At 34.6% G+C, this 25,729-nt stretch overlaps 1 protein-coding gene and 2 long non-coding RNA genes across 6 annotated transcripts in view; 2 read left to right on the top strand and 1 right to left on the bottom strand.

Moving 5' to 3' along the window:
• rubcn (rubicon autophagy regulator) overlaps positions 1-11,117 on the top strand; it is a 31,585-nt gene extending 20,468 nt beyond the window's left edge. For 3 of the 4 annotated variants that reach the window (XM_065259417.1, XM_065259418.1, XM_065259415.1), the window contains 9 exons: positions 2,559-2,619; positions 3,042-3,183; positions 3,954-4,099; positions 4,189-4,253; positions 4,448-4,686; positions 5,983-6,044; positions 6,126-6,279; positions 6,537-6,630; positions 9,131-11,117. In XM_065259417.1, coding sequence (XP_065115489.1) covers positions 2,559-2,619; positions 3,042-3,183; positions 3,954-4,099; positions 4,189-4,253; positions 4,448-4,686; positions 5,983-6,044; positions 6,126-6,279; positions 6,537-6,630; positions 9,131-9,321 — 1,154 coding nt within the window. In that variant the 3' untranslated portion in view covers positions 9,322-11,117. The remainder of the gene's footprint in view (positions 1-2,558; positions 2,620-3,041; positions 3,184-3,953; positions 4,100-4,188; positions 4,254-4,447; positions 4,687-5,982; positions 6,045-6,125; positions 6,280-6,536; positions 6,631-9,130) is intronic. The other variant, XM_065259416.1, reaches the window with a different exon arrangement.
• LOC141281569 (uncharacterized) overlaps positions 1-25,729 on the bottom strand; it is a 514,674-nt gene that overhangs the window by 88,336 nt on the left and 400,609 nt on the right. The window lies entirely within an intron of this gene.
• Positions 22,199-23,784, top strand: LOC135740902 (uncharacterized). Its single transcript, XR_010529295.2, has 2 exons — positions 22,199-22,464; positions 22,926-23,784. It is a non-coding gene; the product is annotated as an uncharacterized lncRNA (long non-coding RNA).

The following is a 25,729-nucleotide window of genomic DNA, read 5'->3' as shown; positions in this document are numbered from 1 at the left end:
GCTCCACCTTTATCTAAACTTTTCTCCAGACATTAAAAACCAGTTTAGCTTTTTATTACTTTTGAGTCAAGCCTTGTTTTAAACAGCGCACATTTGCAACGATACCTGTATGTATCAGGGTTGGGCACTAAGCTGAATTACACAGTAATGCACTTATATTAAAGATGAGTAGATTAGTTGACCTATAAAAAAATTACAAAATTAAGGCAAAATTGTTTGATCAAAATTGTTTGATTTTTGCATGAACAGTTATAAAAAAGAAGAAATATTTTGAATATGTTGCGATCGATGTCTTGTGTCCATACTGAACATACAGACAGACCAGCAAGATAAATTCAAATTCGGCGACACGTCGATAACTTTAAATATATATATATATATATATATATATATATATATATATATATATATATATATATATATATATATATATATATATATATATATATATATATATATATATATATATATATAAAAGCTTCACAAAATGCCTTCCAGGAAAATTTTCTTCTAAAAATATATAAGCATGCAAATATAACAAATTAAATATATCCTTTGCTTTCAAATAAACAAACAAAACGGGGAAAAAAACTTATCTTTATCCTATCTATATTTTTTTCCCTGCTTATAAACCAAATTGTTTTAGCAAAAAGCTGAAATAATAGCATTTTTGTGAAGTAATTTTGTTAGAGATCAGATTCAGAATGATTATCAAAACCTATATTTTTTTTAAATTGGGTAAGTGCGCATCAAGTGGATAATACACTCTAAAAAACAAACGGTGCTATATAACACCAAAACAGTTGCTTTGGATCGTAACGATAGAAGAACCATTTTTAGTGCCATATAGCACCAGTGAAGAACCAGTGAAGCACCTGTGTAGAACCATATAGTGCTATGTAGAACCATATGTGGTGCTATATGGCCCCTATATGGTTCTACACTGGTGCTTCACTGGTGCTTCACTGGTGCTTCACTGGTTCTTCACCGGTGCTATATGGCACTAAAATGGTTCTTCTATCGTTACGATCCAAAGCAATTGTTTTGGTGCTATATAGCACCGTTTGTTTTTTTAGAGTGTAGCGGTATTACAGATTATCATAAAAACTCATCAGGAACACGTTTTTTTTCATGCAAATGTTTTCTCTTAATTGACGAAATAACTTGTCAATGGCGGGGAAAGAGTTAAAGTTCAAAGTCCAAATGAAGTCCTTCGCAACACATATTACTTATGAAAAGGTCGTTTTAAGCACTTTCTCCTGGCTTACCATTGTAATGACGTTGTGGACTGAATAGGGGAAATGATAAGCTTTTAAATAAAAACAAACTTTAATGGGAAATCCCCAAGGAATGAGTAGCAAAGTAAAGTTTGTAGGCGAGTTTTTGACCAATTTTGAATGCAATTTTTCTGCATTCACTCATAAAAATTAAGTTTTAATATATTAATGTTACAATCACATGGGGCAAAATGGAATAGTCTACCCTTTTGCCATATTAAACTATGTTCTTACCTCAACTTAGACGAATTAATACATATCTATCTTTTTTCAATGCGTGCACTGTACAGCACGTCGTGAATGTGTTAGCATTTAGCCTAGACTCATTCATTCCTATGGTATGGTATCCCACTTCCGTGTTTTCCTTATTTAAAGACTGTTACATTAGGAGTTACACTAGTAAGTATGGTGCCACAAAATAAAACTTTTTTGGTACCATAGGAATGAATGGGGCTAGGCTAAATGCTAACACATTCACAACGCGCTGTACAGTGCACGCATTGAAAAAAGATAGGTATGTATTAATTCGTCTAGGTTAAGGTAATAACTTAATATAGCAAAAGGGTAGACTATTCCTTTAATGTTTCTCATTTACTTTCAATGGGTGATGTCATGCGTTGCCGAACTGAATTGTGGATCCGTCAACTTCGCGTCACTGCCATTTCTCAACTATTCAAGCCCCAACGTGTGCGTCAGCCAATTAGATCGCCTTCTGCAAATAACCTATTGCAAGCCAGCCAATTACGTTTATGCAAGACTGGAGCATTATGGTGCGGCCACTCTGAATGGCTGTTGGCCACGCTTCAGACAAGGCTTCCGTCAAGCGTTAAAACTCTTGCCCCGTGTGAATGCAATGTACCGGAATTTACTAAAATCTTCATGGTACATGATCTTTATATAATATACTTATGATTTTTGGCATAAAAGAAAACAACATCCCGCCATATTTGAACTTACCACGTTGATCTGTATGTTTTCATGGATATGTGTCGTATTGATTCCTTTAACTCTTAAACACCAAGAGTGTCTGCAGTTAGTGTATTAAAAAATCAATATTGGTTATGTTTGTCATTTTATAATAATTTCTAATTCATGAATTTAAAGGAAACCAGTTTATAATTGTAATTTTGCCCAACCCAGGTATACAACACACCGTATATAAAATGTGCGCTCTAAGCTTTTTACCCTACGTACTACTATATTCTAACACTGTTACATCATATATTATACGATTAGCCAACATATTAAAGATTTTAAAGGATTTGAAAATATTTTCCTCAGATGCAGATATCAAACGCAGTGCAACCTCCAGCAGTCGATCCTTCCTCAGTTCAGACTCAATGTAAGTACTGTTTAAGACAAAAACAGTAAGTTTTTAAACTGTAGCATTTATTATTATCTTTTGGATTCCAGCCGTATAGAGTTTTGAATGTTAAAGGAACAGTATTGAAGAAATTTATATCAATTAATCATTAAATGGCCCTGATATGTCATTAGACATTAAGAAATCATTTTCATTTCAAATACTTATATCACTGACAACAGTGTTCCGGCCAGGATATTGTCATTTAAAAAGTGGGGTTGCAGCCCTCAACTGATGTTTATGTTGTCGTTTGGTTTATTGGCCACCAGCTGTGTGATTGCAGTACCAGTTTTAGCCACACGTTTTGTGATTGCAATACCAGTTTTGGCCACAATCCTACATACTGTTCCTTTAACTGAAGCCCTGAATGACTCCGTAATATCTTTCATATCTCTGCACAGCTCTCCATCAATGCCATCAATGCTACAATCCAACTCGGCCGAGTCTGTGGCTATGGGTCTCCTCAGACAGTTTGAGGGCATGCAGTTGCCCGCTGCATCCGAGCTGGACTGGCTGGTTCCAGAACAAGATGCTCCTCAGAAGGTACCAGAACTCCTGAAATTACATCTTAAAGGGACACTCCACTTTTTTTTTGAAAATAGGCTCATTTTCCAGCTCCCCTAGAGTTAAACACTTAATTTTTGGAGTCCATTCAGCCGATCTCCAGGTCTGACGATACCACTTTTAGCATAGCTTAGCATAATCCATTGAATCTGATTAGACCATTAGCATCGCGTTAAAAAATAACCAAAGAGTTTCAATATTTTTCCTATTTAAAACTTGACTCTTCTGTACTAAGAACGACGGAAAATTAAAAGTGGTAACTTTAAATAGCAGGGGACTATTTTCGGGCACTGTGTAATTTCAGTGCACCTCCAGCAGCCATGTTACGACAGCAAAGTCTTTGATTTTTACGGCAGAATGAGAGTATAGTTCCTAACCATATCTGCCTGGAAAATCGCAACTTTTAATTTTCCATCGGTCTTAGTACACAATGTAACTACAGAAGAGTCAAGTTTTAAATAGGAAATATATTGAAACTCTTTGGTTATTTTTTAGCGCGATGCTAATGGTCTAATCAGATTCAATTGATTATGCTAAGCTATGCTAAAAGTGGTACCGCCAGACCCAGAGATCGGCTGAATGGATAACTTGTGTATTTGGTGCCACCTATTGCATTTTTGCAGGTGTACCGTAGGATTGACATGCACATTGTTTATTGTTTATTGTGTACAATATCCGGTAATTACACAAGTGTGTAAGTGTGTTTTCACACAACTAATTTAACCACTATTGTGGTGTTTGTTTTGAAGCTTCTTCCAATACCAGATTCTCTTCCCATATCTCCTGATGACGGCGAACACGCGGACATTTACAAACTTCGGATTCGGGTCCGAGGGAATCTAGAGTGGGCCCCTCCGAGACCACAGATCATCTTCAACATTCACCCAACTCCAAAGTGAGATCTTTACCTGGTGATGCGTTTAATAATCGGTATTATTTATTACACTGCTTTATAACATTTATATCTGAATTTGCGTTTATTAGGAAGAAAGTTGAAGTCGCTAAGCAGAACTACCGCTGTGCTGGTTGTGGCATTCGGATCGAACCAGGTAACAATATATCCCAGGTACATTCGGGGATATTTTTTATTAAAGGAGGTATTGAAAGTGTTCACAGTTCAAATTAAATATGAAGAGGCACCATTTATATTTCTATGAAATGAAATGAAATGGCTTTTAAGCATGACCAATCACGCAAACTTTTATTTAAAATTAGGTCAACCTAAACTACTTCTGTATTACAGAATACATAAAGCGGCTGAGGTACTGCGAGTATCTGGGACGGTTTTTCTGCCAGTGCTGTCATGAGAACGCCCAGGCCCTTGTACCCGGAAAGATCCTTAGGAAGTGGGACTTCAGTAAAAGCTATGTCAGCAACTTTGCCAGGGACTTGCTGGCTAAGATCGCAGGAGATCCTCTCTTTAACCTAAATGACATCAACAGTGGCCTGTACAAGAAGATCAAAGCCCTGGATACAGTGCGAGTGAGCAATTTTTTTTAAATATTATAAATGTTTATATAACAGTTTTGTTCATGTTGCCCATTCTTAACAGCTATGGCTAGGGATGAACTGAAGAAAAATTCATATGCCAATACGATATTTGGTTATTTAACACAACATCATCTCCCGATACCGATAGTTCGGCTTTTTTAGCATGTTTCAAATTACATTGTAAAATGCTAGCGAGGCAGAGCTTACGAAATGCATTTCTGTAATACTTTAATTTCCTGGATATAATCGGCTCTAATCATCGCCTGCTGATATCCGATAGTTGGAAAAATGACTTTTATCTGCTGATATCGATTGCATTCCTAGTTGTTGCCCTTTAAAAGTTCATTTTTTATGATTTGGAGTAGGAATGCTAAACAATTAATCGCGATTAATCGTTAGCAGAATAAAAGTTTTTGTTTACATCATATATGTGTGTGAACTGTGTATGATAAATTTGTATAAATAAATGTACACACATGCATGTATATGTTTTAGAAATGTTTACATGTGTATATACATTTGTATATTTATGCATAATTTATATTATATATAAATACTTAATATATACATTTACATACACATACATATATATATATACATATATATATATACATATATATATATATATATATATATATATATATATATATATATATATATATATATACATATATATATATACATATATATATATATACATATATATATACATATATATATACATATATATATACATATATATATATATATATATATATATATATATATATACATATATATATATATATATATATATATATATATATATATATATATATATACATATATATACATATATATATATATATATATATATATATATATATATATATATATATATATATACATACATACATACATATATATATATATATATATATATATATATATATATATATATATATATATATATATATATATATATATATATATATATATATATATATATATATATATATATATATATATATATACATATATACATATATACATATATATACATATATATACATACATATTTATTATACACAGTTTACACACATATGTTATGTAAACAAAAACTTTTATTCTGCTAACGATTAATCGCGATTAATTGTTTAGCATCCCTAATTTGGAGTGATATAATAAAGAATTATGTGTAATGCTTTACAATAAGATTACAATTGTTAGCATTAGGTGCATTAATCGCGACTAATCGATGCATTAGCTAGCGTTTTATTAAGAACAAATTCACTCTTTCCATTGTAGGCATTAAGGGAACAGCTGAACCACATGAAGAATCTCTTAAGAACGTGTCGTTTATCTAAAGAGTAAGTGTTTTGTCTGCATATTCTGTCCGTTTATGGTTCTTGCAAACATCGTAACTTTACAAGCCCCCGTTCTGTTACAAGGGTTTTGGATCAGTTCGACATGCTTCCTGGACATCTGACAGAAGACTTCCACCTATTCTCTCTCAATGACCTCAGCGCTGTACGAAACGGCAACTTGGCCCCGAAGCTACGAGACCTTCTCCGCCTCGGCTCCAACCACGTCAAAGACTGTATGGTAAGGGGATTGAAACGTTGCAATTGATATGTGACCCACATGATTTTGTTATGCACCTGAAATGGACATTTGACTAGTCCAGTTCCAATTCATATTTTACTAGTTTATATTTACATTTGACCATTTTTATTGTATAAATTGAAAATTAAATTTGTTTTAATTTGCATATTACCACAACAATTTCTATTTACATTTCATCAGAGTAGTTCCAGTTTTAGTTTATGTTGACCAGTCTGATGTCTTTTTTGTGTTTTCAGCTGTGCCAGGCCAAAGGGTTCATTTGTGAGTTCTGCGGAAACGACAAAGACATTATTTTCCCCTACGAGCTGAACAAGTGCCTGCGTTGTGATGGTGAGTCTAGAACCTCATTGTGAACGCAAACACATCTCGTAATTGTTTCTGGGATCTCTCCTGTAAAGGGACCTAGTAACATTGCCATAACATTTACGGGACGCGTCCTCCTATGAGGCAGAAATAATGCCGAAAGGGACGTGCTGTAGTGAGAATTTTGGTTCAGCTCTTTGACATGTGGGTTTAAATGCAGATTAACATTCACAACAAGAAATATATTGCAAACAGGAGTAAAGCCGAGATCAGGAAGCTTGTCACTATCCGTGCTGAAGCTATGATTATTCACTAATTTAACAGAACAGCGCATCAGGCACTCCTTTACAGGGTTCCCACATGTCCTTGAAATCCTTGAAAGTTTGTGAATCTGGGGGGGGGGATTCAAGGCCCTGGGAAATTTTTGAAATCTACGTACATAGATACTATTGAATCTATTTTATGCAAGAAATGTTCTGAAAAAAAAATCCATATTATTCCCTGTACTGTAGGACAATATCATAAAATTCTAAACTTTTTAAGCATACGTGCTAAACTGTTCGCTTTAAATGCTTATATCTTCTATATGCTAATGTTGATTCATACCAAAATGCTTTTTTTGCATAGTTGTGTTTGACACATGAAAACGTCTCGGGTTACGTATGTAACTGTTGTTCCCTTAGAAGGGAACGAGACGCTGCGTCTCTCTTGCCATACTTCATACGTCCCTGTAACGCCGTCTTTGGCAATATTTCAGATAGCGATTATACTTCCTGGCTCCCGCGTCACCCTGTCGTTGTTGTTAAGCCTCACCATTGGTTGAATTTGATTACACATTCAGACACACTTACCCCTGGAGGCGTCCCCAAAGTGTCACCGCAGTGACACAGCGCAAGTTCCCTCGAAAGGGAACTGTAACAATGTATCTTAAAAGGTAACACAGTGTAACCTTGCTCTCACTTGAAATGTGTCCCCAAATTTAGTCCTTGAATTTGAGGGGATTGGACCTGGAAACCCTTGAAAGGTCCTTGAATTTGAAGTTAACTAAGGTGTGGGAACCCTGCCTTTATGATCTTATAATAAACACAAATTGACGCGCATTGGCGCACAAATTGGCGCGCAGAGAGAAATCATAGATGATAAGCAAACTTTTGAAGCTGCAGAAAAAAACACCAGGTTAAGAACTTTAAAACGGTCAAGTGTCTTTACGGGAACGTTACGGGATGTATGAGGATGCACGCACAGGTTCCGGAAAATCATTGGCAAAATCAAACGATCCCTAGACAAATTCTGTATGAATTTTTCATGTATTTTTTCAAATCTGTGTGTAAAAAGAGCTTAAGAGCCTATTGGAGGAGTTATACAAGAAGTGCAAAGTACCAGAACAAGAGTGAGAGGCAATGTGAGACTCATGATTATAACCAAATGTTATGAGCTATGGGTTGTTAATAAGGTTTTATCAACCTATTGTCCATTATGGAAGGAAATGGAAGAGGTCATTGATTGAAAGGAAGTGAAAAACTGGGTGATTTAAGTGAAACAATGTGACTAAAGGGAAATTAAATTAAATTAATTCAATTAAAATATTGAACCTGTTACAATTTAGTATTTTCTTTTGTGTAGGTAACTTGTGAAACATGGATATTCCTCCTAATATAATATAATATAATATAATATAATATAATATAATATAATATAATATAATATAATATAATATAAAAAATAAATATAAAAATAATTTATAATTTATATATATACAGTATAAAAAAATAATAATAGTAATAATAGTATGTATATATATATATATATATATATATATATATATATATATATATATATATATATATATATATATATATATATATATATCAGGGCTCAACATAAAGGACTGCCCAGTTGCGTGGGGCAAGCGTGAGAGACGTTCGGGCCAGTAAAAAAATTGTCACTTGCCCGATCGGGCCAGTGCTTTATCCTCAGTCACGAAACTATATTTTCATCATTGTATATTATTTAAAATTTTGTAAGCAGACATTTACTTGGGTAAAACAAGACGAAAGAAACGATGCAATATTTTGCACAATTTAATGTCAGTTTACAGGTAAAGCGGAAATATTGGGAGCCTTTTTTTGTTGGAACGTGTCTGTTGTATATGTATACAATTATAATTGACTTTTGAATGATTATTTTTAAATATGTGACCCTGACATTTTTTAACTGGGGCCAGTGAAAATTTTGGCAGGGCAAGTGAAAACCTGAACCACTGGCCAGACCGGGCCAGTATAAAAAAGGATTTGCGTTGAGCCCTGTATATATAGTTATTTATAGTTATATTTATTTATTTTTATTTATTTATTTATTTAAAAAAATTTTTATATGATATGATATATATAATTAAGTTGTACTATAATAATTTGTAGTGTAATTTTATAAGCACCCTAAACTTTTTTCAGCATTCAGATGGAAGTGCTTAGCCACCACGTATTTGTTTTGCTAGTTGTAATACAAATCTATGTTTGTCGATTTCCAGATTGTCATGCGTGCTATCATAAGACCTGCTTTAAGGGTGGAAAGAAGTGTCCTCGCTGTATGAGACTGGCTGAGAGGAGGGAGCGAATGGCTCGCAAAAATATGGTGGAGCAGGAGGACGGAGAGCAGGTGGACGGAGAGCAGGTGGACGGAGAGCAGGTGGACGGAGAGCGGGAGGCAAGCGGCACCTAGCACACAACCTAGAGTAATCAACATCATGTTAAGAGCACAACAGAACGGTGAATGTACTGACTGAATCCTTACTTGATTTCCGTCGCAAATAAGCTGCCACCTAGAGGATTATCAAAGCTATGAAGTTTTATGTGAGAATGGTGCGTTTTACGATGTGCCGTTTTGTGTGGCTTCTATTCCCTCCAACCCTAAAAGCTCATTTGTTTTAATCAGGGGGCCAACTCTTTTTTTTTGTGTATGGGTTTTTCATGTCTGCTTTTTATTCTCGTATGTGTTTGTATTAATGCTACTGTCACGCACCTCTTTAATAGAGATCGTTTATGAGGAGAAAAGCAACTCCAGATCTTGCACAATAGCTTACTCCAAGTGTCAGCTACAATGGGACTCGTTCGTGAACTTTAAACAGAATGAATTTCAGTGTAAATTGTCCATAGAAACTAACGAATAAGGCTTATTCTTATTGTTTGTAAAACCATTTTTGTGTAAATTATATCGAAAATAATATAATGAAGAAACAATGCGTTTTTCTGTTTTAAAAAAATATCTTTAGGTTTTTCTCACAATTTACTCAAATTCTGCTCATTCATAAAGCATTTTAGCTTTTTAATGACATCTTTACGAACTATTTCCACATTTTTTGCCATATTTGTTTAGTGGTGGGCAAACGATTAATCGTTTACAAAAAAGTTTGTGTTTGCATAATATGTGTGTGTTCTGTGTGTAATTATCATGTATATTTAAATACACACACATACATGTACACATTTAATGTAATTTAAATTTATATATAATTTTTTTTATATTTATATAAAATTTTATTTAATTTATATATAAGTTAAAATATATAAAAATATAAATAAATATATACACATGTAAACGTTTCTATAATACATGAATGTGTGTGTATTTATATATATTTAAAAAATATAATTATACACCGTACACACACATTATGCAAATACTCACTTTTTTGTATGCGATTAATTGCGATTAATCGTTTGCCTAACACAAGTTGTGGTATTGAATTAGATAACTTTTTTGTGTTTTGTGAATGAGGCTTTACGCACACATAGTTTCTGGGACAATTTACACAACATTTCTTCTGCTTAAAGGATGAGGTCCAATGATAGATCTTATTATTATTTGTACATATAAAGGCCTTTTGCTTTAACATTTTGCACCAACCAAAAATGGCACTTTGTATGTTTTCCTTTTCTTTGTTTGAAGAAATATTTTTGGTTATTTTATTTGCACTAATTAACTAATGTTTGTGTGAATGCACACTGTATTAATGTCTGATTAATTATTAATCATTCCAGCATCTCACCTTCAGTCCAAAATGAGAAATGGTCTCAAACTGAGACCCTTATCTGTCCTATGAAGGTACTTATGTAAAAAAAAACCGACAATTGTACCAAAGTGTTGTTTGCTTAAAAGAATTTATTATTGTAAAGTTGTATTATAATTCACTACATATAATAAACATCATAGTTTTAGATATATTGTGAGTAAAAGCAATAACAGCCTTGTGCTACTCTGCATTAAATGCACTGACCATAATAATGGAGACTGAATGAATGGACACACTTGTTATGGTGGGGCTGCTCAATAAGATATGATTTTAGATTTATAACTTTTCATTTGATCCTGCTGATGTTCATTGTTAAAAGAACTGGATTGCCTTTTTTATTCAGGGGCTTTAAAGTGCACTATTTGAAAACAAAATGTAAATAACATATATAATTTCTTATTGTTATATATCTATGTAACTGATGATTAAAGATGTTTAGACTGTTTTTGGAGTCTTTTTGTGTCGTTTAACAATTTCAATGGTCTCGATTTCACCTCTTTCTACTGATTCATCCAGATGCACCACATGATTATGATCACAAGCGCGTAACCCGTGATTATCAGCAGATAAATGCGAAACAGAAGGAAGTCCAGGATGTAGCCCACATGACACCACTGGTCCTGTAGTTGGTCTTCCTTTCGCAGAACAGAAAAATACGAATGCATATCTGAAAGATCTTTACTGATCTGCCGGAGTATTGGCACATCCAGCGTTACCATTCCAGAACCTATGGGACACAAACGCTTATTTTATTATCGGCATCTTGTAAACATCTTACAGTTATTATTAAGGTCCACTGCCTGAAAGTTTAATCTGCCTACTGTAGGAAGACCTTGATTAGCTGGGTTGGGTGTGTTCAATCAGGGTTGGAGCAAAACCCTGCAGAGACCACTCCTAATTTAGGGCTACTGTAGTACTTCCATGTAAGGGGACTCATTGTGTATTAGATAAAACGGCTCATTCTACACTGAAAAAAAACTTCTGGATATCAGTTGCACATGATTAAATTAGGTTTTCTGAAATTAACATTAATTAAAATTTTATTTTATTAAAAATTGATTCAATCATGTTTGAACTGGGGTACATAATTAAATTACGTAGATCCAACAATTTATTTAAGAAAAATAATTTTAAGAAAACTTAATTAAATCATGTGCAACCGGAGATTTTTTTCAATGTAAAGTAATAAAAAACATCTTTATACACCACTGATAATATCGTTTATTCTGATTGGTTGAGAAAATATTTTTCTGTAAAACGCACAACTAACCAGTCAAATGTCTTAAAATTACCAACCACACTGTAAAAATTTGTAAATGTTTTAAAAAAAATTTAATTTTTTTTTTTTAACCAAATTTTTGTAAAAATAACACTAAAAGGTGAGTATTTCTAAATGAACACATTATTTAGTAAATTCAACGAAATTTTAGCATGTAAAATTTGTAAGAAGGAAAGCAGTTGAAACTGCTTGAATTATTTTAGAAAATATAACTAACTATAGGCAGTGGACTTAAAATAATAGGCTGTATTTACTTAAAAAAAGTACATGCAAAAATGATGCACTTTATTTTTAAGTAAATTCTACAGGGAATTTTAAGCAATTGGATAAATTGCTTAAAATTCCATGTAAAACTTACTTAAAAATTGCAATTGGTTTAATTGCTTAAAATGCCATGTAAAACTTACTTAAAAATTGCAATTGGTTTAATTGCTTAAAATGCCATGTAAAACTTACTTAAAAATTGCAATTGGTTAAATTCCTTAAAATTCCATGTAAAACTTGCTGAAAAAATTGTAATTGGTTAAATTCCTTAAAATTCCACATAAAACTTACTTAAAAAATTGCAATTGGTTAATTCCCTAAAACTCCATGTAAAACTTACTTAAAAAATTGCAATTGGTTAAATTCCTTAAAATGACATGTAAAACTTGCTTAAACAATTGCAATTGGTTAAATTCCTTAAAATTCCATGTAAAACTTGCTGAAAAAATTGTAATTGGTTAAATTCCTTAAAATTCCATGTAAAACTTACTTAAAAAATTGCAGTTGCTTAATGTCGGAGTGCACAATTTTTGAAATACCCTATGGCAGGGATTCCCAAAGTGTGGTACGCGCACCCCCAGGGGTACGCGAGCTGCCACCAGGGGGTGCGCGAGAGGAAAAATGTAATGGCGGTCTGTTTCTTTAAGTGGGATTTTTCCATACAATAAATAAATAAAAAAATGAACAGTAAACATTTCCTTTGTAATCGCTTTTATTTTAAATAAAAAACTATAATTTATTAGTTTTTGATAGAAACGTAGAAGACAGCTGCTGTCTTTTTCTACGCACTGCTCTTCTGTTATGCACTGCAGCCGCTATATGCTTGCCAACTCGTTTCATTCATTCCATATATATTATAAATATGCTTAACTGACTGAAATCAGGGAAACTGTCATGTGGGACGTCTTATGATAAAGTTGTTAGTCACGAAGGAGGAGAGGGACCAAGAGAGAGAGACTTTTTTATGGCAAAAATAGAAATAATGAAATGTGACGAGACATGGGCACAGGATACGCGAGCAATGTGTTTTCATGCATGGTAAACCACCTTTTGTGCAAACAGTAAAGGCTTTCGTTAATGTGTTTGATGGGTCTGCACGTGACGCACTGGTAAACATGAGGAAACCTCTCATATGTCATCTATTAGCTGACGGCAGTAAGTGTACGTTTTTTACCATAGTAAACTCGAATGGCGTCTAAATATCACAGTGGTTAAACGCATACACGGGGGCGCGCATCATCTACGCTGAGCGTAGTTTCAGATGGTGCAATAGGCGTAAATATTTTTCACAATGTTGGACGTAGCTACGCCCGACGTAGGACTATTACACCCAACTTCTTAACGTCCGGCTAGTGCAACCGGCCCTTGGTTATTTGCGCATGATTAAACATGAGTATTTATGGTGAGAAAATAAAGCTTTTTTGGATTTTTTTTAAAATGGGGATTGGGGGTGCGCCAACCCGGTTGGGACATAGAAGGGGGTGCGCAGGAAAAAAGCTTGGGAACCCCTGCCCTATGGAAAAGAGAGTCAGGACGACTACCAAGACACACTTGTATCCAATCAGCAGTAAGTAGGTGTCTTCTAACCAACATCGTTGCTTAGGTTGCGTATGTGTGGGGTGGGTCTATCAAAAGAAGGTCCAGATTCTATTGGGGTAGGGGAGTGAATGTTTACTCCGCCTTTAAATTGCTTAAAATTCCATGTAAAACATACTTAAAATTGCAATTGCTTAAATTGCTTAAAATATAACTTTTTAAATTATAACACATTATCACCTTGGGTTTGCATTATTTTGGAATAATTCAACGCGCCATCGTCAATTATTCCTTACATATTATATTGCATTTCTGTCAAGAGATCCTTTTAAAAGTTACACAGTGCACCTTTAACTAGAATCTCACCGCTGGCTGTTTGCTGACTGGAGGTTGACTCTCCAGGTGTGGTGACCCACAGATCAAAATCCTGTTTCTCTGATTTAGCATATAGATCATCTGGAAACCTGTAGCAAACGAGTCGTCCGAGGAACCCCATTACAAACACCTGGACCCAGCGTGGCACCTCCCTGTACTTCATGGAGTTATGATGGAGAACGCAGGTGATGAGGACCGTCTCCAGTAAACTGATGACCATGAGTGCCAAACACACCGAAAAATAGATACCTGCGAAATTTCAAATGTTTAACATTATCAAATGGGGCTGAGAAATATTATGAAAGTGCTGCTATAAACTTATGTAGCCAACAAATGCATTCGAATTTAACATTTCTAACTGAGTAAGATTAAAAACACATTCGCACAGGTGTTTATTGACCTATTAAAGGTGTTCCATTAGCAGTGCTGGGAAGCAGATCGTTCATAATGAGAAGAAAGACTGTGTAACCCAGAATGAGGGTCATTTTAAAGGAAGAGCGATCCACGCTGTGTGGTGGCAAATAGAAGGAGAGGATGTCAATGATCATGAGAAAGGAGCTGGGGATGATCAGGTTGACGACGTATAGCATTGGACGTCGCCTTATCACCACCTGAAGAACACAAACAGGAAAAGTAAGGCCTAGGACAAGTGTTTTGACAAATCTTTTTTTTTAAATAAAAAATCTAAGAGGAATCAGTGAAAAGTTGGATCAACTTAAAAAATTACTTTCATTGGTAACACCTAAAAAAATACGTTTTTTATTTTTTTTATTTACCTAACGTAAAACTAAAGTGAAAGTAGTCAAGTATAAAGTATAAGTACTTTATTAAAGTGGCCATGCCATGAAAATCAGACTTTTTTCCATGTTTAAGTGCTATAATTGGGTTCCCAGTGCTTCTACCAACCTAGAAAATGTGAAAAAGATCAAGGGCCCTATTTTATACCCAGCACAATTGACTTTGTCAGTGACGCATGTATCATTCGTATTTTGCACCGGCGCACAGCGGGTTTTTCCCTCCACAGACGCACGTCGGCAAACTAGGGAATGAACTTGCGCTCCCTGGGCGGTTCAGCGCAAAAAAGGAGGCGTGTTCTGGCGCAAACCATCCCTGATGCTATTTTGCGGTTTCAAAAAACAATTGCGCCACTGACCAAAAAAAAACTAGTCCAAAGTCAGTGGCGCGTTGCGCGTGGTTCATTATGCTATTTTAACCCTTTCACCGCCAGCGTTTAAAAAAAAAGTTGCCAGCCAGCGCCAGCGTTTTTCATGATTTTCACCAAAGTTTAATGCCTTCCAGAAAATGTTCTTCTTTAAATATATAAACATACAATATACCAAATGAAAGAACAGACCCTCTGCTTTCAAACAAAAAAAACCTTTTCATCCTACCTTTAGTGGTTCTTTTGCAATCAGCTTTTGAATATGTGTAGGTTTTTGCAAAAACACCATATTTTGAGCAAAAAGCAGAGATAATTCCATTTTTGTGACGGACATTTCATAGAGATCATATTCAGAGCGATCTTTAAAACAGACACGGACATGCAGCAGCTTGCCATAGGGCAATACATCCGGTTTTAAAAAGTTGCGGAAGGTGGATAATAGCGGTATTGCGGAAAGACAGAAAATCTCGTCATTGGCGGGGAAGCGTTTTCTCTTAATTGACAAGATATCTCGTCAATGGCGGGGAAAGAGTTAAGGGCGCATGCTTGACCATAATGTATAGCGTGCACAACGCAAACACACTTTGCTTATCTAATCTACACAGATGCAACAGTTATTTTTGCAAATCATAAATTGTTACAATCCTCGGCTGTGAACCGCTCCTGGCGTACGCCTGGTAAATCCGTAATTATAATAGCAACCCGCCATGGAACTTGCGCCCTTGCGTTTAAAGGGAATGTTGGATAGCGTTCTGATTGGTTTATTTGACGTTACGCCCAAACCACACCTATGAATAATGAACCTACTTCAGACCAACCCCTTATTGATTTGCGCCTGGCGCAAGAGTTATTTCTCCCGCCGGGAAAATAGCAACAGCGCCCAAGATCCGCCCACAAAGTCACTTGCGCTTTGCGCTTCGCACTTGCGTTTCAGATCGTTAAAATAGGGCCCAATGTCATTGAAATTTGGCTCTCCTTATGATGTCACAAGGAGATCTTATTACAATACCGCCCCTTAATCTGCACTATCCAACCACGGCACTGCCATTTAATGCAGAGAGAAAGAAAAAAGAGAGAGAAAAAAATAAAAGAATTGAGTTTCAATTGCAACAAAGCACCATCATTGTGATCAGTGTTTGAATTTCATCAGCTCATTTGCATTTTAAAGGACACACCCAAAAAGGCACATTTTTGCTCACACCTACAAAGTTCAATTTTAACAAATTATAATAAATTATCTATATGGTATTTTGAACTTCACATGTGCACTCTGGGTATACCAAAGATTTATTTTACATCTTAAAAAAGTCTTGTGACATGGCCCCTTTAAGTATAAAAGTATTAAAAAGATTTTAGAAATCAATGTGATTCGCCACAAACCTGAAGTTTTTTTTTATTTGCACACATATCTTTCTCACCCAGAAAGTGATGATGTCCCATTCATCAACTCCGAATTTCAAAATGTTTGCATCGCCCAAGATGACCACCAGCTCCCATTCTCCACTGGCCTGCAGGTAACGCTGTGAATTTTCTGTCATCTCCTTAAAGGTCAGAGCAGGGCTGACCCGAACATCCTTTACTGAAAGGTGTTAATATTACAGGTAAACAAAAAATGACACATAAAAGACCGTAATAGGAAATGGCCGATATATGAAGGCAGAAATATTACTGGTGTGCATGTAGGAGCCAAAGGTGAAGGTGCAGTTCTGTATGTCGAAGGGAAAGTTAAAGATCTGTAGGTTACAGGCGCTAACCAGCCTCAACATCCTGTCGTAGCGGATGTGGCCGGTGTGGTTGACATAAACGTAAGGGCAGGCCTGAGACACATCATCATCAACACTGCACAGAGAGAAAGAGATATGCGGCATTAGCATTACACAATAGAAAAAATATCACACATTTGATTTCTCTATTATATCTCCATTGTTACTCTTTTCCCGCAATGAGATTAAAGAAACGCTTCAGATGCCACACAGTTGCAAGATTTCTAGAAGTGTTTATGTTGCGATTCATAACAAAATATCAGTTATTGAGCAAGGACATACAAAATATGTATTAAAAACCAATACACATTCAAACTTGGGTCATTCTACAGAAATGTCCACTTTTGGTATGGCAAGATATTTCTTTTAAAGGGCCCATATTATGCAAAATCCACTTTTACAACGTGTTTAAACATAAATGTACAACCATACGATAAAAAATCCACAAACTCCTTTTTTATTCCTCATTAAACCAAAACAGTCTCATTGGACATGCTGTTTTGATTCTCTTGTTAATGTGATGTCACACTGATAAAGCCCCACCCACAGCCACTTACTGCCTGGTTAATTTTACCCAAAAGCTTTACTAAATGTTTGTTAGCACATTGTAGCACTAATGTGGCTAAAGATATTGTCTTCTACTGTATTCACAGGAATCAGCTATTTTTTAAAGTAGCTTATTTGCATTTTAAGGTACACCCATAAAAACAGCACTTTCTTGATTCCACCCAAATAGGGGCATTTTGGACATTGATTGCTTTAACAAATGATCTGTGAGGTATTTTAAGATGAAACTTCACAGACACATAGTCAACAGAGGCTGTTTACACTTTGCATTAACATGCATTTTCGTTGATCGGATCACAAGTGGACGACGTTAATGCCAGGTGTAAACGGTGTTCAAAACGTTTTGAACGCGTCCACTTTCGACCACTTTCAACCACATCCAGAGGTAGTCGAAAAACCACTTTCGATCGGATTGCTTTGGAGTTGCGGAACGCAAATGTGGTTGAATGTGTTCGAACAGACACACGTGACCGTCTTCTCTCCGCCCATTTATCTATTCTGAGGTATTAAACACAAGTTTTACGTCTTTTTTTACTTCTGCCGTGAACATACGGTTAACAGCGCTATTTTTAATCTTTCATTGATAAAACTACTGCGGGTGTTCTCCGTAGTTTCGCTTTGAAAGCATGAAAGTTGCGCGATCCTATTTCATCAATTGCGCTGAAAATTCAGAGAAAGCTCCAACATATAAACGTACAAAACACTGTGCAGCATGTATACTTGCTAAATTTTTACGGTATTTAACGGAGTATAAGTCGCTACGGAGTATAAGTCGCATTAATCAATAATGCGTCATGAAGACGAAAAAATATATATAAGTCGCAATGGACTTCATGTCGCATTTATTTAGAAAATTATTTTACAAAATCCAAGCCTTAGAATAGACATTTAATCTGGAAAGGGGAGTTTTTATACTAAACAATAGCACAGAACAGCAGCCTGAATAGGTGTCCGTACATTAACGTAACATTATCAGTTATTTACATGATACACAATAGCATACAGAACATACCTGGAAGGCTGAATAGACTAAATGAACAGAACAAGCCAACAAGCATCAAGTTTGCAAGCTCTTCATTTCACATCACTGAATTCATTGAATTACATAAATACAGGAGCAACATATACATGTAGCGGACTCTAGCGGCTGTAGACTGTAACACTGACTTACAAGTCGAGAATGACTAGAAGTCACAAGACCAGCCAAATTATGAAAAATGTGTGAATTATAGTCCGGAAAATACGGTACTTAAACTATAATTAAGTAGCTGAGACTAAATTGTTACATGCGGTAATCAAAGATCAGTGACACTCAGTGAAAACAGTCAGTAAAGGATCATAAACATAAACCCATTTTTAACCTATACCAGATCCCTACACTGTCGCTGCTTCTAAGCTGCACTTAATTTAGCCAAACCTGACCAAAGGAGAAGAAAAGTTAGAATCACAAAATATTTGTGCTATTTTATGCACTATATAAATAGCTTTAAATAAAGTATAAATATAAGTCAAGTCACTGGTGTTACTGATCTTCAGTGATGTTAACCATTAGAAAGGTTTAATTAAAAAAATGCATATTACAAAATGGCTGCTGCAAGGTATCAAGCCACATGTTCCCAATAACGGTATACTCACTAAATTAAAGGGTTACTCCACTTTCTTAAAAAATGCTATTTTAACCTGCATTGAAACTGTAAACTGTTGGGGTTCAATAAAGTCTATTAAACTGAGAAAATCCTGAAATGTTTTCCTTAACTCTTTCCCCGCCAGCGTTTTTAAAAAAAGTTTCCAGCCAGCGCCAGCATTTTTTTTTATTTGACAAAAGTTTAATGCCTTCCAGAAAATGTTTTTCTTTAAATATACAAACAAACTATATATCAAATTAAAGTACAGACCCTCTGCTTTCAAAAAAATAAATACATTTTGGTTATCTTTTAATCAACTCACAAATATGGGTAGGTTTCTTCAAAAACAGCCAATTTTGAGCAAAAAGCTGAGATAATTCAATTTTTGTGAAGGACTTTTGATAGAGATCAGATGCAGAGCGATCACTAAATACATAAACGGAGTTCTTTCTCTTTCACGTGAGGCGCTACCTTCGGGTTGTATAAGTTGCGGAAGTGCGCCTGGTGGATAATAGCGGTATTGCGGAAAGCCGGAAATTCTTGTCATTGGCAGGGAAGCGTTTTCTCTTAATTGACGAGTTATCTTGTCAATGGCGGTGAAAAAGTTAACAACCGTATTGTCTTCTCGACTGAACAAAGAAAGACATCAACATTTTGGATGACATGGGGGTAAGTAAATTATCTGGATTTTTTAAGAAAGTGGACTAATCATTAAAGTGGTTGAATCCATTTGTTTTCAAATTTTTTTACAATTACGGTAAAGTAGCTCACACCAGTAACAGCTTCATTTGAAATCATGAAAGAAATGAGAAAATTACTGATAACTGAAACAGTGGACTTACCATGGGCCTTCCTCTATCAATCTTTAGGAAATGGAAAGAATAAAGGTCAAGTGATGTCAGTGCGATTCTTATTTAAAAATAAAAGATTTTGTTAAACGGTTACACCAGTGACACAACTCCAGGGGACAACTATTTTTATTATACATTTTATAATATTTAGAAAAAACTGTTTTTGACCTCAAAATTAAGCTCTTCTCTGTATAGGACTGTGGGGATGAGCACTTCTGTAGTGCTTGGAATTCTAAATAATTAATTAATAATAAACAAATAATGCCACACTGATGATTTTGAGAAAGTGTAATTGTTCAAATAACATATTGTTTAATTTTAAAATATAAAGAAATTTTAACCCTTAAGTGTTTTTCAAGTGTAATATTTCTGTAAAAGCTACACTCTTAGAAAGAATGTGTTAATTTTTTATCATTTTGTGTTAAGCTTTGAACACATGATGTGTAATTTGAACACATTATGTGTCATTTTGTGTTGATTTTGTGTTCAAATAAAACAGAAGTTGTGTTAAAAGTAACACAAAATGTGTTGTTTTAATAATAACACAGAGATGGGTGGATTCTGGGACATCGCATTTAGCCTTTTTTTTACAGAATTAACACAATGTGTTGTTTTTAACACATCCGTTATAAGAGTGTAGGGACAAAAAAAGACATTTCCATCGAATGACCCACTTAAAATAATCTGTAATTTTATTACCAAACTATATGAAACCTGGATTATTTTTGTAGGAATTCGTACAAAGTGAATCGTACAAAGCACAGGCGGAGTTTCTCGTTTGTGCATATGAGGGGTATTTTGTTTTTTGAGATTAGTGGGAAAGTGCGGCTTTTATTTCTGTAGTTTGTTTGTGAATCAGCCTGACATAGCAACTTTGGCTTAACTAATGAATGAGTTTCTGTTGTCCAACCAATGTCAAGGAAGGTATGAACACCTATGCTGATAAAGAATGCTGATAAACCGAAACATTTTTAAATTGTATAAATCTTCCACACTTACAACTCATAAACGATAATGTCAGGTGTCCAGAGCTCTTTTACAGGAAGGGAAATCCTTGTAACATCATCACAGTTTTCTGAATCCCAAATTAGGAACTCATGGAACCAGTACTATAATAAAAACATGAACAAAGAACATTTAAAAAATGTATATTTTCCATAACTATAGACTGTTTCAATGGACGCACACGTGTTGTCACGGTTACGCACCTAAACCAAAGTGAACTTCCAGTTTGTATGTATTTATTGGTCTGGCTAGTGGCTAAACTGATCTCTGAAACAAATACCTTGTCAAAAATAAAATGTTTTGGTTTCCCTTATGAAAGGAAAATATATTTACCAATAGGCTATATTACTTTGTTATAATATATTATTTTCCTTTCCTTTTCCAATATATTATATATACATGGAATAATATATTTATGGTACATATACTCTAAATATATGCAATATATTGCAAAATATACAAAGATTGCTGCTTTCAATATATTAAATATTTGAATACTTAATAAATATGCAATATGCAATATATGTACAAACATTTATACCACATATTTACACAGACTAATGGGTAATTAGACAATGAGCATGGATCGCAACTGTGTGAAGAGGTTTATTGGCAGCCAGACAAGAATTTAAGGATCTGTAGCTTACATTGTATACATTTATTAAACATAGTAACGTTAGCTCAGTCAGTGTAATAGTTGATATGTGTTATCATTTTTTGTTACATCCACAATGCATTACATTACATTATTTGGCAGACCCTTTAATCCAAAGCGATTTACAGTGCATTACAACATTTGTATCACTTATGTGTGCTCTCTGGGTTCAAACCCATGACCTTTACGCATTATTAATTAACCCAATGCTTTACCACTGAGCTAAACAGGAGCACATTTTATAAAGCATGCATGTTTCCCTCATCTTAAATAGAAATCTCTTGATATTTAGCCGGATGTTTGTATAGACTATATCACCAGGGCTTATGACTTAAACATAAAATATAAACAGAAGGTTCAATATATTGGTAATAAATACATTCTCTTCAAATTTGGATTTTAAGTTTTGACTGCATATGTCACACCCATAACGCTGTGATTGCTCTTATTCACCTTATTTTTCACGACAACAAGGGCGGCGCCATTTCGCTCATTTTGTCAACGTTCTTCCGGCCGCATAGACGATGAGCAGCTGAGGCAGTGACTGAAGGCGACGTGTTAAGCTTAAAAAGCTCACTCGAGCGCCTTTATGTTTCTTTCTTACCAATTTTAAGCCAACTGAGGAACACCCTTATCCCAAGTAATTGTTCGACTACGATGTTCCGGTAACTTTAAACCACGCCTGGTGTTGAAAAGGTGGCCAGTTTCAGGTAAGCTATCTTAGCTAACTTTGTGCTCGTTCGCCTAAAGTTAGATTTGTGATGTCCGTTCTACAAATACACTTAAGATCAGTAATGTTAGTTTATAAAATGCAACTATTTGAATGGTTTTAATTGTCCACCTATATTTTTATATTTACGATAGTACAACGAGATATTATAGTACATTGCATTCTTACAGTAGCCCACGTGATTCCTACAAGTTACTGAGATTTCAGATGCTAGAATGTCAGTTCATTTCTCATTCAGATATTGATAATGACATATTAAACAACGTATTATTTAACACTTAGGTTAAAGGTTGTGTGTATAATGTTTCTGTCTCTTTTTAATGCATCTCTCTTACACACTGTTCTGTTTAAGTATGTGTGCCATTTATATATTAATTCTCATGATGCAAGTTTATTTTAAATACTAACATAAAAATGTTTATGGTTATATTGTTTTCACAGATGCATTGATGTTTAGTGATGCAGTGGACAACTGTGAGGATGATATACAATCAACATGTTCCTAAACTGTGATGCAGAAACACAATGGGAGCATCTATCCGTCTCTGACCACAACTACAAAATCACAACTCAACCTGAAGCAACATACATCTGATATGGGAAAACAATGGTGCGGTTTCCCGGACAGGGCTTATCCTGGTCCCAGGCTAAAATGCATATTTGAGCAACAATAATTTAAAAACACCTTTTACTGACATACCTCAACATATATTAGTGCCATTGTTTTGTCACAAGATGCGCACCAGTCTTGTTTTTTTGTAGGATTTGTTTGTAAAAACTAAAATGTCCTAATATAATTAAGGCCTAGTCCTGTAAACCCTGTCCGAGAAACTGCTTCAATGCTTCTGCTTCATGTGTTGAGCTGGCACAAATGTACATATCTCTGCTGAGAAACAACCATCTTTGGTTCAGCTTTACACAGGGTTGATATTGCATCCATTACACAGTCGCCAAGCACTTTACCAGTACATACACCAACAGCTTCCAGATATACGCTTGGGATCAGCTCCTGATGACTCAGATAAAGCTGTGTCTTAATTTATTGCAGGGTGGTCTTGCTTTACCGGTTGTAAAGTTACATTAAACCTTCATATGTGATCAGATGTCATGCAGTGATATTAAACATTTACAGTGTGATCAGATGTTGTGCATTTATATTAAACATTTACAATGTGATCAGATGTTGTGCATTTATATTAAATCTTTACAATGTGATCAGATGTTGTGCATTTATATTAAATCTTTACAATGTGATCAGCTGTTACCTGTCATGCAGTTATATTAAACATTTACAATGTGATCAGATGTTGTGCATTTATATTAAACCTTTACAATGTGATCAGATGTTGTGCATTTATATTAAATCTTTACAATGTGATCAGCTGTTACCTGTCATGGAGTTATATTAAACATTTACAATGTGATCAGATGTTGTGCATTTATATTAAACCTTTACAATGTGATCAGATGTTGTGCATTTATATTAAATCTTTACAATGTGATCATGTTGTGCATTTATATTAAATCTTTACAATGTGATCATGTTGTGCATTTATATTAAATCTTTACAATGTGATCAGATGTTACCTGTCATGCAGTTATATTAAACATTTACTATGTGATCAGATGTATCCTACCATGAAGTTATATAAACCTTTACAGTGTGATCAGTTATTATCTGTAAGGAATTTCTTAAACCATATGTGAGCTTTAGAGATTCCACTTAAAAGGATTTTAGTCTCATGATTTGAAAGGAATAAGTGTTGGCAAGTTTGCAAATGAATTCTATCATGGTACCACATAAAAACGAAATAGTTATTGGACTGGCAAAGGTGCACATTTGCTATAAAAAAGACGAAATCACTGTGTATTTATTGGTAGACATACTTTTAATAATTTTCAATGCTGCTCCATCAACTCCTGACAGGACGAGGTAATTAAATATGCCAGGTTACTTGTCGCGGCCGCTTCATATCGTCTAACCACGAGACGATTGATGGGACAATATAAGACTATCCAATCGTCGTATGAAGTTTTAACCGTGCTCCTAATTTAAAACATTTACAGCAGTAGCGATATTTGTCATTTCACTAAAGTTATAGTGAACTACAAACAATCTTCTAACCACCAAACTAACCACCGAATGCACTGTGCCATATTAGCAGCGGAAGTCGGTTGACAAAATGCGGAAGAGCGAAGAATTAAAAAGGGGCGTGGCGGAATAAGGTGAATAACCTTTATAAACTTACCAGCCTGAGCCAGAGGAATGTGGTAAGAATCTGTGCCTTTTCATTCTGCAGAACAGACCAGGTAAAATAAATACATATTTATAAATTCAGTCCTTTAGTCTTAAAAATGAAGGTGCTTAAAAAATTATTTATGGAACCATACAGCTAAAAATTATTCATCTATGGCATCGTGAAGCACTTAAGGGTGCAACTTTGAAATTAAACTCATGTTGAATTGAATTTAAATTGAAATGACAGGAAAAGGAACTTACTAAATTGCATTTTAATGAAATTGTAACAGAGTCACGCTTCAGAGGAATTTTATGAGTCATTAAATAATATTTCTACGGTCATCTAATGATATATAAATGCATAGGTGTCATTTACACTGGGGACGCTAGGGACATGTCCCCACCACTTTTTGAAATGGCTGATTTTGTCCCCACCACTATTTTAAAGCATTTGGTTAAAATGTTCTGAAAAATCAAGCAATACCTGTGCGACATACACTGCAAAAATGACTTTCCTACTTTTCTACTTTTGTCTTGTTTTCATGTGCAAAATGACCTAAGAAAATAAGTCTAGTTTTTAGACCAAACATACAATTTAAGTGAATTTGTGATTAAAACAAGCAAAAATGTCTGCCAATGGGGTGAGAAAAAAATCTTAAAATAAGATTAGTTTTTTCTTAAAAACTTAATTTAAGCAAACTTTTCTTACCCCATTGGCAGATAATTTGGCTTGTTTTGCACTTCAAAAAAAGGATTTTTAAGAAAAAAAATTCTTAGTATTCTTAGTATCTTAAATTAAGATGCTTTTTTTCTTGATGAGCAAAATGACCCAAGAAAATAAGTCTAGTTTTAGACCAAAAATATGAAATTTAAGTGATTTTGTGCATAAAACAAGCCAAAAAAAATCTGCCAATGGGTTAAGCAAAAAATCTTGAACCTTTTTCTAAAAAAACACTAAATTCAATAAAAATTCAAACCCATTGGCAGATTTTATTTTGGCTTGTTT

This window comes from Paramisgurnus dabryanus, chromosome 24 (assembly GCF_030506205.2).
Source record: "Paramisgurnus dabryanus chromosome 24, PD_genome_1.1, whole genome shotgun sequence".
In the NCBI taxonomy this organism is placed as follows: Eukaryota; Metazoa; Chordata; class Actinopteri; order Cypriniformes; family Cobitidae; genus Paramisgurnus; species Paramisgurnus dabryanus.
This window is presented reverse-complemented; position numbering and strand designations above follow the sequence as displayed.